Source organism: Mustela erminea, chromosome 17 (genome assembly GCF_009829155.1).
Source record: "Mustela erminea isolate mMusErm1 chromosome 17, mMusErm1.Pri, whole genome shotgun sequence".
NCBI classification, from domain to species: Eukaryota; Metazoa; Chordata; class Mammalia; order Carnivora; family Mustelidae; genus Mustela; species Mustela erminea.
The window spans coordinates 55,604,538-55,626,129 of NC_045630.1; the positions used below are offsets into that span (position 1 = coordinate 55,604,538).

The 21,592-nt window shown below is 37.0% G+C and overlaps 1 protein-coding gene across 1 annotated transcript in view; it reads right to left on the minus strand.

The window, feature by feature from the left end:
* USH2A (usherin) overlaps window positions 1-21,592 on the minus strand; it is a 681,041-nt gene that overhangs the window by 411,886 nt on the left and 247,563 nt on the right. The window contains exons 21-25 of the mRNA XM_032319004.1: window positions 14,390-14,520; window positions 6,458-6,584; window positions 4,219-4,320; window positions 1,946-2,125; window positions 769-899 (exon numbers count right to left, since the gene is read on the minus strand). Coding sequence (XP_032174895.1) covers window positions 769-899; window positions 1,946-2,125; window positions 4,219-4,320; window positions 6,458-6,584; window positions 14,390-14,520 — 671 coding nt within the window. The remainder of the gene's footprint in view (window positions 1-768; window positions 900-1,945; window positions 2,126-4,218; window positions 4,321-6,457; window positions 6,585-14,389; window positions 14,521-21,592) is intronic.

The following is a 21,592-nucleotide window of genomic DNA, read 5'->3' on the forward strand; positions in this document are numbered from 1 at the left end:
ATTAAGGAGGACACGAATTGCATGGAGCACTAGGTGTGGTGCATGAATCTTGGAACACTGAAAAAATTAAATTAAATTAACAAACAAAACAAGAAAAGCTGCATTATGGTGTCTGAGGTAGGGAGCGAGTCAGTTGAACAGAAAGTGGTCTGATAGCCAATGATCTCAATGTCTTAATGAATTCGGTAAGAGAATGAGAGCTGAAAAGTTATGAGGTTATATTTGGAGATTTAAGATTTTATATTATGTCAAAAATAATGAAGGAAATAACACTTTTTGAATATTGGAAAACTAAATGGAATTTTCTTTTTTTTAAAATTTTATTTATTTATTTATTTGACCGAGAGAGATCACAAGTAGGCAGAGAGGCAGGCAGAGAAAGAGGGGGAAGCTGTCCCCGCTGAGCAGAGAGCCTGATGCGGGGCTCCATCCCAGGACCCTGAGATCATGACCTGAGCCGAAGGCAGAAGCTTAACCCACTGAGCCACCCAGGCACCCCTAAATGGAATTTTCTTAATCCCTTGTAACTACTCTGTTTTGCTAAAATTTAATTTTCACAGGGATAATTGTCGTTTTAAAACATCACGATCCTAAAAGCACAAAATGTTTCACAGGACTCTGAAACTAAAGATGACTTAGGGAAGAAAATGAAAACAAAAGTGAATTTCAAAAGAAATCCCAATTTAGCATATTATACACACATGGCTTATTTATTTTAAAGTTATAGCTGATATTTTAAAGTAAATTTAACTAAATAAATTAACATACAGCAAGAAAATCAGGCCCATCTTTGTTGTACATGAAAAGAAGCAATCCATTCAATTGGTCAGTTCTGAACTTAAAGGAAATCTCAAAATCCATTCCACCATGAAACACATACGGATGAAGTCCCAGGAATCCTTTAAAGAAAAGAACATGAACACATCAGCACGTGCAAAGCACTACCGCCCGCATCGTAAAGGTGGTACAAAGACTAGGACGCACACTGTCATCGAGCAGATCTTTGCAGAAGAAGATGCAAATCAATGGTAAGAAATCCCCCTTGTAATTGTACAGAAGTGGCAGAGTGAACTTGATGTACATTTTAAGAGGAAGCAATATAATCTCTAAATCATGGATATGATTAAGACTGTCACTGTTTTCTATCAGTATTCACAATAAGAAATTGCATTAACTAAGAGAAATTCAGAGTAATGACAGTGTTGAGAAGAGAGCAAAAGGAAAGTACATAGACTAGGATATTCTTTAGCTTTCTGTTCGGAAGGTGGTTTAAACAACTTAATAAAGAGCCAGTTTAGCTATAAATGTAGGAGGCAGCGGTGGGCTTGCATTAGGAGAAGTAGTACTTCCTGCCAAGTCACCGTACTCCCTTCTGCCCCCTCAACCAGGGTGCCCGCCAGGCAGAGACTGTGGCTGGGGAGGTCTGCCAGGGACACGGCCCCTCGCCTTTACAGCAAGCCTAGGAGCAATGGCGGTAGTGGTGGTGACATCTCCAGCTCTTTCTTCATGGTCTACTCACCCCATTACATAGCTGAATTTTACTCTTTAGAATACTGTCCATCTATATAATGGGATAAATGAATAAAATCCTTTTGAAACATCTCTCTGGTAAATAAAATCTTTTGAAACATCTTTCTAAGTAAAACTGCAATCTAAGTAAAACAATTGACTTACCAAAAGATATTTTTGACACTACCATATGTCAACCAAGAATTGCCGTGGGCTAACAGAGATCTGACACATGAATATATGAGTCTTACAACTCATTTTACATATTCAGACTTTGAGAATATATTTATGTATATCATGGCATAACTAGGTATTTCTGTGATACTAAGTTCATATGAGGTTGAAGTAATTGGATAGGGGAGATTAAACTGGGCAAAGAATATAACATACAACTACTGTAGTTAAGCAACTACTGGTGTCTGTTTTAGAACCTTACCTGTTCCTAGAAACTGGGCTCCGTCCTGTAATGCAGTGGGGCATCCCTCCCAGGTATCATACACGTTGACCTTTTCTTCAGCATTTTGCCAAACCAGAGGCTCCCAAACAGCAAAGGGGTTATACTTCTTCATAAAATACATATCCTTGACACAGCCCACAAAACCCTTTTGGATTATGTCTATAAGAGTTGGTAGATATCAAGAGCTGGTTGATGTACTTTGAACATTTTTTTTTCAAGCAATTAACTTTACATGCTATTAAAATAAAAGAAATAAGAAATCGCTCTACCTATTTACTGCAAACCTCCTAATGATTCACGTAAAGACCATGCCATCACCTATGCTAAGTGGTAACAATTAGAACGTTTAGCCCCAGTTCCGACCCATCATATCTGCAGAAACAGATGTTTATGCAAAAACTTTGGTTTTATAGTAGTAGCCAGAATATTGCCTTCTGAACTAACGAGATTTCATCTGCCACTAGTCTTAAAAATAAAAGTGTTATAACAAGTTTTAAAAGATTTGAAGGAAGTGTTTCTATTAAATCTACAGTTTGTAGTTTGGTTTCTTCATCATGATGAACCACTCTGTTATACAAGTTAAGTCCATGATTTGTTTTCATATTTAGGAATTGATGTAATGTTGACCTGAATCTTAGGACACCCTGGGTCAGGCGGATGTGGGATTTATGAACACAGCACACAGGTGATAACAGTGGGTTGGGAAAGAAAGAAAGTGAGCAAATGAGAGAATTAGAGAAAGAGAAACATTTCATACAGCATTGTTCCTGTTGATCAACGCAAAGCTTAGTTCTCAGCTTTGGAGTGTATGACTTGATTCTAGGGAAGGTATTCACCAGCAGTCAAAGTTCTACAAAGTCATTTTATATGCACAATGTCAGATTATTTATTGATTATGAATATATGTCCTCTACAAGAAGGGTCCTGCTCTCAGGGCATTCTCCCTCCTTCTGGTGCATGGATATACCATGGCCAGGAAGTGTCCTTGATGGGTAAGGAACAAGGACAAAGGCTGGAGAGAGCTCGATCTCTCTCTCTCTCTCTCTCTCTCTCTCTCTCTCTCGTGTGTGTGTGTGTGTGTGTGTGTGTGTGTGTGAGAGAGAGAGAGGGAGAGAGCGGGTGTGTTTTCAAGGGACTTCTTTACCAATCTAAACTAGTCCAGTAAAAACCCTCTCTAGAAATATTTCTAAGGAGGAACCTATAATTCTGTCTTGGGTATTTAAATATATCCCTCTCCAAATTTCACTGAAAACATTTTATTCCTTTTGATCTTCATCATGATTCCCTGAAGACCACCACACGTGCACAACGTATACTTACCTAGGCTCTGGCTCATTTGTAATATTTATGTAGTTACATTTTACTTCCTGGGAGAGAGACTTGGAAGACACCCTATGCCCTTCCATGAGAACATGGGAAAACAACCCTAAAACCTTAGCAATGCATTTGGAAAGGTGATTTTTTTTAATTTATTTTTTATTTTCAGCATAACAGTATTCATTATTTTTGCACCACACCCAGTACTTTATGCAATCCATGCCCTCTATGATACCCACCACCTGGTACCCCGACCTCCCACCCCGCACCCCTTCAAAACCCTCAGAATCTTTTCTTATTTTTTTCTAGAACATTATGACTATCAAGATAAAAGAGGGAAGGTGATTTTTTTCTTCTGCCTCAGGTTAATTTCATCCAGGTTAGTTTTTATTGACTTCATTTTGAATCAGTTTTTGTTCTCTCATTCCTAAAAATATAGGAATTATTTTGTCTCTGTCTCAATTATAGTACTTACAGCATTTGCTCAGCATTATATACCCTCTATAATATGCCCTCTATTCTGGCAAAGACCACATTTTATTCATCTATGGACATCTAGGGACTAGTTTAGCACTGATCACATGCACAATACTCAGTGAATGTTCTTTACCCTATTGAGAGGATAAATCAAGTCCACAGTTTAACATTTCTGTGTTGCTTCATTTTAAAATCTTTGAAAAATTAATACATAATCCTAAAATAAGATACCTTTGACTGAAATTAGTAGCATTCATTTCAGCAAAATAATGCAAATAATACACAGTCCCTTTAGAAAAGAAGACACCTAAGGGACTTTTTTGACATACGGATAAAGGAAATACAGCATGAGATAGAATATAATACTAATATTCATACTTTAAAATAATGTACTCATACTTGATCATGTTGTAAATCTTGGTGACAACATATAAATCCTATATCATCAGCAAACTTACCAGGATCCTTCCTGAGGATGGTATAATCCCGGGGGAGGCCTCCCACAAATACTCCCGTGTTCCCTCCAATAATTGTGCTCCCATTCAGGGCGGTCAAAGAACCTATGGAAAAGGAGATGAGAATTGCAGATGCACCAGGGTAATCTGGGTTCTACTGATTTAATAAATGCTTAACCCCTTTACTGAGCCCTGGACACCACTCTTTCTTGGTTCTTTTCTTTTTTATGTTTCTTCATTGGTTTTTCTTCACATCCCGACATCTTGATGTTGGAAAGACCAGGCTGTCTCCCCCCTCAGATCTCTTTCTCCACATACACGGATATCCTAAGTCCTCTGGAAGGATGACATAGAGGGCTGAGCACCTATGCAAACGACCAGGCGAAAGACCAGAAGAGGCCTGGGTCCCTGGCTATGTTGTATAACAATGCATGTCTTCCATTAAGACTTCTATCCAACTCCATCTTTTCTTGGGAGTAGGGGCTTTTCTTTTTCTTTTTCTTTCTTTTTTTTCTTTTTTTTTTTTTTTTGGTTTCCCCCCTCAGAACCCAAACCACTCTAATTAGCTCTACTTACCTCTGGTCCCTTGGTGTTAAATACCATCCTTAGCTGACATTTCCCATTGTATATCTTTAGTCTGGAAATCATCCCTGAACTAAGAGTTGAATCCAGAACCCTACCTGATATTTCCACATGGATGCCTCACAGATACTAAGGTTGAATGCCTTCATACTGAACATCTCTCTCCATATCAGCTTCTCCCATGGTCTTGTCAACCTTAGCTCTGGCAACCACAGTCTTCCAGTTGCCCAGGCCCTAAACTTAGCAGTCCTGGTCTATATTAGGAATTAACAAACGCCTTCTGTAAAGGGCCAGGTAGTATATATTTCAGGCTTTGTAAACAATGCAGCTTCAAACGGAACGGACAATACATAACAAATGGATACAATTGTGCTCCAGTAAAACTTTATAAAAACGGTGATGAGACGGATACAGTCCATAGGTAGTTTGCCAACCCCTGTTCTACTTGAATCAAATGTTAAATTAAATTTAATATTTACAGTAAACCCAGATTTCTCATTATAACCACAACTTTACTTCCCTGGCTCAAGAAATCATGTTTTCTTGCCTGAATTATTTTATAATTATTACAGAAGTTTATTGACTGCAATCCACATTTCCACCCTGTTCCCCTTAAAATTCATTTTCAAAGATCTTCCTTTTTTCTAAGCAAAAGCCCACAAGATCCTATGTAATACAGCCCTAAAAGCCTCTCTGATTTCAGCCTATTACTAGGCTCTCCACCCATTCTGACCCTATTACTAGGCTCTCCACCCACACTGACCTCCTTGTTGGTCCTTGACATGCCTTAAACATGTTCCCACCTCAGGGCCCTGACACCAACTATTCCCTTGGCTTGAAACATTGTTCTCTTGGTTACTCTCCTGGCTTACCCGCTTACTTTCCTTAGGTCTCTGTTCAAATGTCACCTTATCAAAGAGGACTTTTCTAATAGTCCCTTATGAGATCAAAATATTCCCTCCCCAATACACACACATATAACACAATTTCTCTTTTCTCCTGCTTTATTATTTTCAAAATATACCACTACTTACTCTCGTTCAACATTTATTTATTCTCCCTCCTGCCCCTCTCCCACCTGAAACATAACTCTTGCTCTTTGTATCCAGAGATTCTAGAGCAACAGTGTCATTCGATAGGTGTGCATTATAATTCTATATTTCCTGAGCATATTAACAAAAGCTTGAATCATTATGCAGGTACTGTAAATGTTTTATAATTATATAAGGACAGTAGAGAGGGTAGGATGGAAAGAATACTGAACTTCAAATTACAAAGACAGGATCAGCATCTCAAGAACACGATCAACTGTGCAAATTGGGAAAGGTTATTTGCTTTTCCTGATGCTTTATTTTACTTGTCTTTTGTGGATCAAAAATAACATGAGAGAACATCAGGAAAAGCCCTTGCAAATTGTAAAAGACAAAATTGCTGCTGATGACTCTGCTGTTTCTCTTGCTTTACTGAAACCGTGCATAATGAGAAAATGGTTGCCAGACTTCATCATTTTAGGAGCAACCCAAAGGCAAATCCAACAGCAATGCAGATGAAATTGAGAGGAGATAAAGATTAAATGAAAGATGTAGAAATATAGTCAACAGAAAAGTATAGCCACATTAGCATATCTATAGAACAATTTATATATATATCTTGTTCTTACCTGTATACTGCCCATCGAGTGTGATTTGGCCAAAAGCCTGATGCCTAATAGCTATTATCTCATGCCATTTGTCGTCACTGTATTGTTTTCCACCATCATTAGTTGTAGTAACTTCCACTGAAGACCCCTTGAGGGAATGAACGAACGAATGAATGAATAACTATAGATGCTTGTAAAGTCATATGCATATAATTCTATGTTTGCTAGAAATCAATTATAAATTTTGACATGATCATGATAGAAGCATGCATGCTTTTCAAACCAAACTCAACATTAAAGTTGATGCCTAACATCATTCTAGCGTGTGTCTGACGTCCTTCCACAAACACCATAGTACTCAAGCCTGAAAAGACCTTCTCTTTGGAATAAAAAATCTCTTAAAAGTGCGCTTGCATTTTGAGCACTTCTAGTCATCAGAAAGGTAAAGAATTTTCTATTCTAAAATTTTAGCTCTTAAGATTTTGGCAGAAATATGAAATAAGAATTTAAAACTAATAACATACTATTGAATCTAGATTGTTCTAAAGATGGGTAAATGTCGAGGAACTTAGTTTCTCTTATCTTCACTACACTGCTAATCAGTAGAAAGAATGAGAGTCAAATTAAAAATTAGCCAGTTATGATTAAGACATTGAGCGTTATTATTGCAGTTAAACTTTGTACTCCGTGCTCTTTAGTCTAAAATCTAGCATTTATACTTGTCTCTGAGGCCATCACATCATAGTTAAAAATGAATTCCTAAGCAGGTAAGAGTAGGAAACAGCAGACCTCAAGAACAGAAATGAGCAGAAAGGAGCTAAGGATAAGGAAACAGAGAAAGAGAAGTTAGAAGAGAAACCTTCCATCTGAGTACCCTCTAGCCAAGTAGAAATGTTTTCAGCATATCAGGTTCAGCACAATGTTACCTTTTTTAGTATTAGTGGACAAATAAAAGTAGAAAATATTTCAACTTCATCATCATCATCAGTTACTACTACTACTGTTAAAGAAAAAAAACACCAGAAAAGTATTCCAAACCTTCTATGTGAAAATACATTTCTTTCTTAACAAAACTGATTTTCTTACCAATAAACTTCAATACAATAAAAATTTTCAAAAAAACAAAATAAGACTGGGTAAAATATTACAAATTTTTTAATTAGTTGGATTATTTCACCAAATTCCCATAATTGTGGAATACCATTTTTCAAAAACAGAAAAGTGATAATTACCTGATATAACTGAAGATTTATATCACAAAAAGGGCAATGTGAATCATATCATCTTAAGTAAAAAAATTCTGTTTATCTTTCCCTAACATAGCCTCAGCGATGTAACATGTCCATTCTACACATTTAATTGGCTCCTGTCAGGCCTCATACCGAGCATGACAACATGTATGACATACAGAAATTCATATTACCAAAAAAACAGCTTTTAATTTCCCATGAGGATGGGTGGGTGGCTCCTCATGTGGACAATATCCCAACTTTTATAGACAACTCGATCAGCTAGAAGGATAACCATTTGGCAAATCCATTTTCTAATCCTTGAATTTTTGTAGGTTGACTTTCTTTATAACTCTTTCCTCTACCTACTCTTTTATTTTCTTCAATCCTATTTCAACATTTTAATATTTTACAAACACACATTTCATTATCGTAGTTTAATAATTAAAACCAGAACTGGTGTCGTGCCCAATTAATGTGCCCTGGTAGCATGCCCATTAGTTTTTCCATTAGTGAATTCAACAATACTAATGGGATTACTAGCATGGGATGCTAATTGGGCGTGACATAAGAAACTGGCTTACTTCTTAGCATACCCTTGCTAATGATGAAATTAATGAGCATTTTATTAAATGCTGTCTCATCAAAGTGTACTTAGTTAGCGTTAAAATTGTTACAAACGATGCTGCCTTCTAAAGATCAGGTGTCTGAGTAAGTGGTTCTTCATATTATGTTTGGCAACAATTTGAAGCATTAATAGTTCTCTACATCAGAAATCACATTTATTGGAGACAAATACGAGTACGTAACAGACAGCCTCAGGATGCCAAGTTTGCTTTATACTTGGAAGAACGTAACATATTATTCTCTGATGATCATTTGAAAATTATGTTCCTCAACCAATGGTAAGAGAATAATTCTGCGATCAATTCTAGTGTCATACCATGCAGTTTGTCCTTTCCATTTGTAAAATATCGGACATGTTAAATAAATGCCATTCAGAATTGTTGGAAAGCTTTCACTTTTGCAGGTCCCTCCTGAGTGAAATCAGAATGTTATGTGAGTTTCTTCTTAATGCCCCTGAACATAAAACATTTAAATGATAACCACAAGTTACGATTGGTCAACAAAATGTCATCTGACCAAGTATATCCAAATTGGAGTTAATCATATAAAGCATGGGAGATGACAGCTAATTGTTAGAGACTTAACAAAAAAAAAAATACAGCAATTAAGAATTGGAGGAACTTTTCTTTACTGTGACTCTTAATAATAATTCCAAGTGTTCAGTTCATATATCCAGTTTTACATATCATGAAGAATCTTTCCCCCTTCCCCAAATATTTATTCCCAGAATGCATTCGATCACTGAAAAGAAAACCAAATAAGTTCTTTACACCTATAGCCTCTATGTAGGAACAGGTTGTTATGTAAAGAATTCATTACTTAAGTTTGTTAACATATTTTAAGAAAAATACACAATTACTGTAAGCTATTTTGAAGTGATGTGCTAGACAGTGGTGACTTTAAATTCCTATAAAATGCTCTTTTCACAATTCAAATTTAACTCTTTTGAATGGATTTGGGACAATAATTTAAAAATAATCATCAGTAAAAGTTAAAGTTTCTAACAAGCTGAGAGATTAAAACAAATAAGAACTGAATTGTTAAATAATCATTAAAGAGTTGGAAATTTTATGTAGAAAATGGATAAATTTCTTCATTATAAATATATTTTACCAATAGTTATTGAACCGGTCAGTGAGTCTATCCATCAAGAGACATATATTTACTGAGCATCTACTATATTCTAAGGACTTAGCCTCAAGGATCTGTTTCAGGACAAAAGAGTCAGACTTGGCTCTCACTGAATTATACAGCCTGATAAGAAAGACACATGAAGTAAGTAACAACTTGTCCGATGAGTAAAACAAGGCGTTCATTAGATAATCTTATCTCATTCAAAGATAGAGGAAAGAAAACTGGCTTACAGTAGTACCTAAAGTATTCAAAATGTAATATGAACATCATTGGGAAGCATATAGAAGTTCTAAGTTCCGGGGCACCTGGGTGGCTCAGTGGGTTAAGCTGCTGCCTTCGGCTCAGGTCATGATCTCAGGGTCCTGGGATCGAGCCCCGCAACGGGCTCTCTGCTCAGCAGAGAGCCTGCTTCTCTCTCTCTCTCTCTCTGCCTGCCTCTCTACTTGTGATCTCTCTCTGTCAAATAAATAAATAAAATCTTTAAAAAAAAAAAAAAGAAGTTCTAAGTTCCTTAAATGTGAGATACTTCTTACTTTCTACAAGCAGCTGCATTCCTATCCCTACCTAAAAGGAGAAAAAACAATGGAAGAATATTCAAAATTTTCTCTATTCCAGTTTCAACATTTTTTTTGTCTGAAAATATATAGAGACTTCATTAAAAAGTGAGCAGATATGATATGTTCAGTTTGCCTCCATTGGAGTATAAATTCCTTAGGGGTGGGAAGGACACAGGCTCTGCTAGCTTGAGCTCACTGTTTCATACGGAGATTCAGCATCATGTCCTAAGACCACTTAGTATAATATACCTGATCACGTGTTCTCAAGTACTTCCTAAGCTAATCTTGCTCAACTAATACCTTATATTCTTTTCAATTAACTAATCGTCACTTTCTTAAAAATGCAGGTAACTTTTGCCTTGTGCAGAGATACTTTTACTCCAAATAAAAATTCACTTGCCAGGCATCATTAATTAAACGCTTCCCATGCCCCTGCTCCTCCAACTTTTGGCTATAAACAATTCATTTCATACTGGGCTGGCACCTACCAGCTTTTTATACAGGTTGGGATTGAGGTATAGAGAGTAGGGACAGAGTGGCTGGAAAAGCTAATGACAGTGATGAGTACGCTCTGTACGTATTTGAGGGAGAAGGGAAAGGGGCAGAAATGACTGGCAGTGCCCTGTGTATGCCTTCCTGAACTCTGCTATCATGTCTCCCACTGACCTGATCATTGAAAAGGAGATGAAATAGATGAGTCAGAGTTTTCTGGCAGCCATTCTCAGGATCTTCATGACAATTCTATGGCTAAGTGGAGTAACCTCGTTACCTTCTATTCTGCAGAATTTGAGGATTCAACATTCTTCAAAGAGACACAGTCATGCTTCAGATCCGAGGAAATCATTTTTGTATTAATTCTGTAAAAACTTTGCCCCATGTTTGGGTGTGTTTGTGTGTTTACTGTACCCCAAATAGGTGATGAACAACAAGCCAGCATAAGGTTGCAAACGGAGCTCTGGGATGTGCTTAGTCATCTAGAATCACACAGACATTGGGATGGACATTTGCAATGGGAAAGACCAATTGTAAATTCGAGTTAATGTGAAGTCACCTCACCACAGGACACTTCTCTGGGTCTTGGTCCTTCCCTGACCTGTCCAAGTCAAGCAGAGACTCTGTACTCCAACTGTGGGACCGGGAGGACCAGATGAGGGGATCGCAAGAGTGGATGACATGTTCATTTCTTATTACTGTGTTCCTAGTGCGTAACTGCATAGCACAGCTCATGGAGCATAATAGGTGTTTAACAAAACGGCATTAAATGAAATAAACTATATCCAGTGCCAGTTCCATCACTAAATTACTGTGTGACTCTAGTTAGGCCACTTCATCTAAAGCAGGGATGAAAACAATACTACCTCAAGTGGCTACTTCAAGAATAAAAGTAAGATAATTAATGTGAACCCACGTTGTATACTTTAAAAGCTCTATGAATAAAAGGTTATACAATTAAGGTTTTTCTCCACGTGGCTTCTTCTCAATTATTCCCAGATATAAATGAGTTGGGGGAAGGAAAGCAGAGCAGAATTTCATTTTCACTGACCTTCTTCTATTTCACTGTACTATTTCCTTCCTTTTCATGATTTTTGTTGATTTTGACCATTTAGTCTCTCTTTTCACCTTGTTAATTTGGATGTTCTTGGGACATTTTCATTCTATCAATAATTAATGTCTATTTCACAGCATTTAAAACAAAACATTTTTGCCTATTTATTTTATGAAAATAAGACACCAATGTGATCCATTCCCCTATTGCCTTCTCCACTAAGTTGATACCTTTAGGAAACTTTCAAATCACTTATCTTTTCCTTCAACTTTTGGTAATTTCAGCACCAAACAATTATTAGAGGTTAGTTTGTTTGTCTGTTTTGCCTTTGTCATATGTCTCCTCTATTTCAAATATTCTTTGGCAGAATAAAACACATTTCTAGTCACACTGCCATTAAATATTTAAGCTGAACTTAATATTGCCAGCTTTAATATTTACCACTGCTTTTCCTCTTCATATTTCAGACTTTTTTTTCCTTCTGATTAGATGGCTTGCTGAAGTATTTCCTTCCAATATGGTGCATGGATGGTATTTTATATGTCTCTGTGTATTAATAAACATTATTCTTTCATGTTGACAAGCAGCAGAGTATCAGAGTTAAAATCATGGTCTTCGGAGGTGGAATGCCTGGGTTTCAATCCTGACTTCTTCATAATTAGCTGGATGACTTTGGGGAAATTAATTTAAGCATGGCTCTGGTTTGTTTTGTTTTGTTTAGTTTTTTTAACTTGTAAAGTGGGAATAATAAGAGCATCTACCTCATAGAGTTGTTGTGGTATTTAAACGTGCGTGTGTGTGTGTGTGTATGTGTGTTTACAGATAGAGTCAACACTTAGAATCATGCCTGGCATATAGAGGTCCTACAGAAGCAATAGTTTTGTTTCACCTTGACTAGAACTTCATGAGTCCTTTCAATAAATTTATAATCAATTCTTCCTTAAAAGGATATGCTGTCCTACCTTATATTCCATTATGTTTTTCTCATCCTTTTAAACCTTTTTATTGTTCAAGTGTTTTTTTATTGTCCTTCTGAAATTCTTATTTGAAGATCTGAAAATCTTTTTTATATTTTTCCTATGTATTTTGCCCTGCTAGTCTCAGACTCAGTAGTGTCTCTTTCCTAATTCATTTACTTAGAGTTTTGAAATGATAAATAATATTTTCAGTTCTGTTACTCCATTAACTTGAGTGTGCTGGTTGTTGGGTTTTTTTCCCCCATTGCCATCTGCCTGGCCTTCTGAGACAGCTGCTTCTTTCATTCTCTCTGGCTGTTGGATTTGCTTATATGCGAAGCTACTTCTTCTTTGCTTACTCACTGCCCATGTATAGGTACCCCTTAAGAAACTGCAATTCTACAGGACACCCAGGAGTCTATGCCTGAGTGCCTACCAAGTACTGGCCTGGCTTATCAGGTCCCTGTCAAAACACCAGGTGTAAACCTTTCTTCCTTGGTCATTCTAGTTGCCAACTCATGGGTCTTCCAGCTTCCTGACACAGGGAGAACCCAGCCAGAATCTTGTGATCCTCTGCAAGGAGCCAGACATGATGCTCAGATACACTGAGTCCAGCAGGCCCCGCCTCCCTTCTTTAAGGTGTGTGGGTGTCCAGGGCGTATTAGGTGCTGATCCTCACCCACAGCTTTTGGCCCATGACTTAGATACAAAGAGAAAAAGTCATGCCATCTTTACACCATAATGTAAAACATTGACTTGGCAGGCATGACTTAGGATTTAGATCAGCAGTTTAAAGTTGAAACCCGGAGGAAATGGAAAGTAAATCATCTTTTACAAAACCTTACTCATTCCTCCAGTACTCCCTGGCCCAGTACAGTACCTACTGTCAAATTCTTACTAATTCTTGTTTAACCCAAGTGAAGACAACTATTCAGTGATTTTTCCATTGCCTTTGGGAAAAATTCAAAACTTCACATTTGCTTACAAAGCACTCGGTGACTTGGTCTCCATCCAGCTGTCCAAACTCTCACGTTTCTCTTTGTCCTAAATTACATTCATATTACATTCATCTTGATGTGTAGAATAAGTCACATTCTTGACTATTTGGGCACTTAATGTTTGCCATTTGCTCTTCCGGAAATTTTATTCTCAGTGCCTTCCTGATCTCATTAGTATCTCCCCTGTCCTGCCCCTTCTCAAACATGCATCTTCCGTACAGACACGTGTTCTTGCTCTGACTTTACCTCATTGTTTTGCATCTCAGTTAAATATCACATTTTCAGAGAAGACTGACCCTTGATTTTATGCTCCCATAATACACAGCTCCTTGTACTTTTCTTCCATACTGTTCATGAATATTTTACATTAATTTTACCTAGATTGTTTCACGGGGCATGGTTGAATTTAACTTTAAAACCATTATAGTCTGTGATACCCAGCATTACAGTACCTGATAGGCACATAAATATTTGCTGGTAAACAAAGGAGGGAGGGAGAGAGGGAGAGAGGGAGGAAGGAAAAGAGAGAGAGAAAAAGAGAGAAGGGGGGAGAGAGAATGTGGAAGAATTAAGGAGAGACATAGTTTTGCTTTCAAGGAAAATAAAAATAGATCTATTCAAATGTATTTAAAAGTTTCCATCTTCATTATAAGATAGCATATGGTTGTTAAGCATGCAGATTCTCAGTCAGACTATGCGGTTTAAAAGAGAGCTCTGCTATTTTAGCTGTGGGCAAGTCGTCAGCACCTTCGCAAGTTCCATTGTTTTCATCAGTAAAGCGAGGCTAATAATAGTACTTACCGCCAAGTTTTTGGTGAAGATTCAATGTGAAATATAAGCGCTTACCTCAGTCCCTGGCACCTAGTACGCTCTCAAATATATCAAGTCTTATGATTACTCATTTACCTGAGGATCAAAAAGAAAACAAGGACGTCCATTCTTCAACTGAAGTGCAAAATACTCTTCCTGATTGCCAGGCGATGCGGCAAAGACAATCAAACCTTCAGGCACCCTTGTTCGAAAGCTGGCCTTAATGCCTGGTGAGACAAGTGCAATCAGCAAATCAGTGCTGGGGTTTTGTTGATTCTTTCTGATAAACGTACATTTACTTTCATTATTATTTATGATGTAGTGAGTACAGTCAGGGATTTATACACAGCAATGTAGTGGGATAGTCCTAGCCATTTGGTTTCAAATATATCCTGTTATGAATGCCAACCTGTTCTTGGAAACTCAAGCCTGTACTCCCACTAATCAATATATAATGCACTTCCAATTTATGCAAAACTCATCAACATGAAAAGACATGTTGTCAACCCCAAATTGGATACTCAGAGTATCAATGTGAAAATATCAGAGCCATAAAAATAAATGGGTTTTTGACAGTGGGGCTTGTTTAAAATACTTAGGAGATTTAAAGAATCAGTCTAGTAATCAGTCTAGAAGCTAAAAACTAGAAAGACCTGCTATGAAGAGGCCCATAGAGCCAGTTTTCTGAAACAGGATCCTATAACCAAATGGTCTGCAGCTTTCAGAATTTCAGGGTCTCCCTCACCCTTCAGATCACCTACTGCCTTAGACATACAATGCTCTTGTCTTAGAGGAATTTCCCCAGCTCACGAAGCAGGGGAAGCTTGCGATGGTCTCCTAAGATGTCTTCCCACTATCCCCACATGGTCTCAACACATGGTATCCCACTCACTTGCAGCACCCTTCCTTGTGTGTAACACATTTTGCTTAATGTATTGAAACTGACAAAGAAGTTTTAGAGATATAGTCTTTGTTCTCAAAAAATTCCCATTTTAGTTGGCAATAAAAAATGTGTCTTAACAGACAAATTGTATGATGAGAATCAAATAAGAGGTCAAGAACTTATTTGAGAATCCAAAACACCTCATGATCACAATATTAAATAATTAGTGAATACCGGTTTGAGTAGTCATACGGTTAATCAGAACTATGGAAGTTTGAAGCAGAGAGAGTTCCCTTCAGGCTAGCCTGGTAACCAAAGTCCTACATAGGTGGGGTTTTAATTTGAGTTCAACAGACTGGAACTACTGCAGGAATCATGTCTGACTCATCTTTCCACCCCTGGTTCATTACATGGCATCTAGGTGCATTTATTAAATCTTCTAAGAACCTGGAGGAGGAGAAGGCAGGGGAGAGGTGTATCAGTGACAAGGGGGAAGTTTTAGCATAGGTGTGGAGGCAGGAAAGTAGTCGTCATTTTGTGAGTATCAGATTGCCATTTTTTAAAAATATTTTTATTTATTTATTTGACAGACAGATCACAAGCAGGCAGAGAGGCAGGCAGAGAGAGAGAGAGGAGGAGGCAGGCTCCCCACTGAGCAGAGAACCCGATGCGGGGCTCAATCCCAAGACCCTGGGACTGTGACCCGAGCCAAAGGCAGAGGCCTTAACCCACTAAGCCACCCAGGTGCCCCCAGGTTGCCATTTTTTAACTACGCATCAGTAGAACATTAACATTTGTTGAGTACTATGTTACACGGTAAAGAAGAAAAACTGACAAGCCAGTGCCTGATGTTAAGTTCTAGTTGAGGAAAAAGACAAAACAAAAACTTATTATGAGGTGTGATAAGTGATACAGAGACATAGATAAGATGTAATTTGATTCAAAGGGATTGAGGAAGGTTTCATTGAGAATATGAAGCTAGAGCTTATTTCCCAAGAGTAGAAGGACTTGGGGAAAACTGTACAAAAGGCTAAAGTGGGAGTTAAGAGGTGAATCTGGAGTTAAGAGGTGAATCTGGAGAGACAGGCAAGATTACATCTTAGCCATAGACTATCCAGCCCGAGAATCTGAATAGAAGACAAAGATGGAAAGGAGGTTGTGTGATAAGTGTCTTTAGAGTGAAAATTTTAACACCAACGAAGGCAAGTCTGGAATGTGGACTTCAGACTTGCCAAAGAAAGCATCGTCTCAATTTTTTCCCAGCCTTCTTAGCTTCTGCATCTTTGGCTTCTAGATTTTATGCTTTGGGTCCCTTTAAATATACTTGTCCTACCCATTTGGATATTGCATTGACTACCATTCCAATTCTCTTCCTCCTGACTGCTAGGATATTATGTCCTTGTTATTAAACTTGTACCTGGTCTATCCCAGCCTCTCTGTGACCCACAGAATAAGATTGTTTGTCCCAACAAATCACTCCTTGGTATTCAAACTCATATGAACCCCTGCTACTAGCTCATCTCCTCTAATAAATGGACAGAAAAGGCTGAGCTTCCTAATTAGAATTTATCTTATAAACTAACGGAAGGCATTAAACCTTGGGTGGAAGAAGGCAATAGGATGGTCAAAGTCAGGATTATGGTAACCAAACTAATGGGGGCATGTATAAAAGATACAGATAATTTAGCCACAGAGCAACCAGTTAGGATATCACTGTGTTTTGGGGGAATAAGGTGATAAAATTTTTCATTAAGAACTGACAAATAACTAGATGGATTGAAAGAATAGACATATTTCAGAAGAAACTAATTAAGACATGTTGATATGAGGTGATGATGTGGGACAAAATGGTGAATTCTTTTCATCAATTACTAAGGGGAAATCATCATTATTAACAAATAAAAAGGTCAGGTAAAATAAGAAAATATGGGATTGAGGATTTAAGTTCAGTTTGGGGCACAATGTGTATTTATTAATGATGCAAAAACTATCCAACACTGGGAAACAAGAAACTAAATCTAAGAAGAGAAGATGGGGCAAGAAAATAAATTAGCAATCACCTGTCAAGAATCCATGTCTCTTTGAAGCAGAACATAGAGAAAGAAAAAGAGCTTTGGGGGAAATGACCGTCCCCCAACATTTAAGAAAAGAAAAGCAAAAGGAAATTAACAAAATTAGAACAAGGATAATAATACTGTAAAATGGAAACCTAGGTAAGAGAGAACTTTAGGAAGGCAAAGCTAGGTAACCATGTAACACTTCCTGTAAGTCCAGAATAATTAGACCTAAAGAAAAGATTACAGAGCTGGTTAGACATAATCTTTTTCAATGGAATGGAATGGTCCAGACTCCAAATGACTGGGTTATAAGGATTGAGAGAATGGATATATAGGTAGTGGGTATGGAGCACTCATCACAGAAACCTGATAAAGAAAGAAATGGGAGGCAAAGAAATAAATTATTAGGGTAGACCAATCAGGGGAAAGACGGAGATATCTGCCAAAAAAACATAGTTGTGGCCAAAGTGTGGTCTACATTCTGACTAGAGAACAACTGTATTTCTACCAACTCTTCTTCTCTTAAGCTTCCCTCCTTTGGGTCTAGAGTATCTCTCTCCATCAGACATCTTATCTTCAAATTACCATTTAAAAATTTTTTATATATAGTATCAGATATTATAACTAAAACTATTGTTTTAAAATTAAACAGCTGGAAAATTCTACCAAACATTCAAAGAAGAAATAATACCTATTCTCCTGAAGCTGTTACAAAAAATAGAAGCAGAAGGAAAACTTCCAGACTCTTTTTACAAAGCCAGTATTACCCTGATCCCCAAACCAGGCAAAGACCTCATCAAAAAGAATTTCAGACAAATGTCCCTGACGAATATGGATGCCAAGATTCTCAACAAGGTTCTAGCTAATAAGATCCAACAGTACTTTAAAAAGATTATCCACCATGAGCAGGTGGGATTTATCCATGGGATGCAAGGGTGGTTCAACATTTGCAAATCAATCAATGTGATAGAACAAATCAATAAGAGGAGAGAGAAGAACCAAATGGTCCTCTCAATTGATGCAGAAAAAGCATTTGACAAAATCCAGCATCCGTTCCTCTTTAAAATGCTTCAAAGTATAGGGATAGAGGGAACACTCTTCAACTTCATAAATCTGTCTAGGAAAAACGAATATAAACAAGTATCATCCTCAGTGGGGAAAAGCTTACAGCCTTCCCTCTGAGATCAGGAAAATGACAAGGATGCCTACTCTCACCACTGTTGTTCCACATAGTACTAGAAGTCCTAGCAACAGCAATCAGACAACAAAAAGAAATAAAAGTATTCAAATTGGCAAAGAAGAAGTCAAACTCTCTCTCTTCGCAGATGACATGATACTTTGTATGGAAAACCCAAAAGATTCCCCTCCCAAACTACGAGAACTCATACAGCAACTTAGTAATGTGGCAGGATACAAAATCAATGTACAGAAATCAATTGCTTTCTTATACACTAACAATGAAAATATAGAAAAGGAAATTAGAGAATTGATTCCATTTACTCTAGCACCAAGAACCATAAGATACCTGGGAATAAACATAACCAAGGAGGTAAAGGATCTGTACTCGAGGAACTACAGAACACTCATGAAAGAAATGGAAGAAGACACAAGAAGATTGAAGCACATCCCATGTTCATGGATCAGAAGAGTAAATATTGTTAAAATGTCTATACTGCCTAGATCATTCTATACTTTCAATGCCATCCTGATTAAAATTCCACCAGCATCCATGTGCTAGAGGCACCTGTGTGGGAATAGACAGGATACTTGCAAATATAAGTATTTGAATGAGGGAAGAAATTAATAAAATTAATAATTGCTCAATCCAGAAATATAATTACTTGTTCTTAACTGATGGGAAATTTGGTGAATGAAATGGAATCAGAGTAAGAATTACAAGAATATTTAGTTGAGTTATATGTGGGAATAAATCAACTAATATTATATGCCATGAGATACGGAAGCGCATATGTTTTTCAGACACATTTGTAAATTTTATACTTATATAACAAAGAAATGCACTTCTAGCCCAACTAAAATATAATACCTTATATACAGAACAAGGAAAATTTCTTGTGAAAAGGGAGGATTTAGTATAATAAAGCGCAATTTGATTTGATGTTGTATGGTCAACTTTCCTTTAGCTTTTTCAAATAATTCAGTCTTGTCATTTTTCTGCTTACATTACAAAGATGAATTTTTTGCATATATTCTATGAAGAAATTAATAATGCACACATCCATTGAGATGTCATGTTCTTGATAATATTGCTATAAGATATAGGTAAGTCCTATCTTTTGAGCCCCATGCTTTATGTCATATGACCAATTTTTTAAATGAACTAAATTCACAAATAAATGTATTGGCATATACAACACTTTTGATGAATATATAAAATATTTCAAAGAGAATGTTATTGAATTTACCATGAGACAGAACAGTAAAATACCTAATTGTTTAACATAATCACACCCCCTTCTGCTGTAAGAAATTAAATATTTATATATCCCCATCCATTGATTTTAGGTTCAGTCTTGAGACTTCTGTTGGGAAAAAGAATGGAAACAGATATGTTCTACACTGACAGAGCAGAAGCTTTAAATACAGCCTGTGATTGAATGTGACCCTTCTTCCTCTATGCGTCATGAATGTGCTTTGATCCTGTCCCAAGAATAAGAGGATATGTGGCCTAGAGCCAAGCAGTACCAAAGTATTTTTTTTACTTTTAAAGTTTGTATTAAGGAGCAATGTTGACTAAGATGAATAGAAGAATGAAAAGCATACATTTCTCAATTGCCTAAGAATTTACCTTTTTGATTTAAAAGAAAAAAAAAACAGGAAATAATCTAAGGTTCAGTATTTTTGTTTCAAGTTTCTGAAGAAATAATAGAACGTTCTTCTATCTCAATATTCATTCATTCATTCATTCATTCAAGAAATATTTAGGAAACACATACTTTGTACAGCTACTCATCTAGGCTATTGGGATACACATTAAGCTCCTTGCTCAACGGGGAGTCTGTTTCTCCTTCTCCCTCTCCCTCTGTGTGCTCTCTCTCTCTCTCAGATAAATAAATGAATCTTTTGAAAAATAGAGTAAAATACCCATACATCCATGGCCTAGCATTTTAAGAAAATCTAAAAATCCAAGATTTAGCTAGAAATATTTAACTTTATATAAATGTTTTTATAACTTTAAACATTTAATCATAAAAACAATACAGTTACAAGGCCATGGAATCGGCAAAACATTCTTGAACAGTGAGGTAAACTATAATAGAAAGGGAATGGATGGTTAATTATACTTATCAAAATTAAGAACTTTTGTCTAACAAAAGGCATGAATAGGAGAGTGAAAAGGCAACTAACATTGTAGGAGCAGATATTTACAACACATATTTCTGGTAACAGATGAATATCCAGAATATATCCTACAAATCAACAAGAAAAAGGAAAACAATCCATTAGAAAATTGAGGCGGGAGGGGCACCTGGGTGGGTCATTCAGTTGTGTTTGTCTTCCCCTCAGGTCATGATCTCAGGGTCCTGGGATCAAGCCCCACATCAGGCTCCCTGCTCAGTGGCAGAGTCTGCTTCTCCTTCTCCCTTTGCCTCTCTTCCCTGCTCATGCTCTTTCTCTCTCTCTCTCTCTCTCTCTCTCTCTGAAATAAATAAATAAAATAAATCTTTTTTTTAAAAATGGGGACAATGAGCTTTTCAAGAAATATGATATTCAAATGACTAATCAACACAGAAAAGATGCTCAGGATCATTAGTCATCAGAGAAATGCCAAATAAAATGCAATACCATTAAATGTCCACTAGAATGGCTGAAATGAAATAGAAAACAGTAAGTATAGCCAAATATGTAGAGCAACTGGAATGCTCATAAACTACTGGCAGGAGTGGAAATCACTACAACACATTGAAAAACTATCTGTCACTATGTATAAGTTATCCGTATATCTTCTAAATATAGACACAACTTCTGATCTAGCCATTCCACCCCAAGGTGTATGTTCCCCCCAAATTCATGGGTTCAGAAATACATACAAGGGCATCTATACCAATACTTTTCATTATAGATGAAAATGGAATATACACAAATTCCCGTTAATTGTGGAAAGGACAAATACTTGGGATATGATATAGCGACGATAATGAAGAAACCACAGCGTCATGCACGAGTTGCATCAACCTTTCCAAGAGAATATACTGTTTAATCTCAACTACATCAAGTTTAAAATCAGGCAAATTAAATCAATGGTGTCAGAAGTCAGGATGGTGGTAACACTGGTTGAGACGCAGAACAGGGCACAATGCAGAACTTCTGGGGGTCCCATTTGTTTTACTTAATATT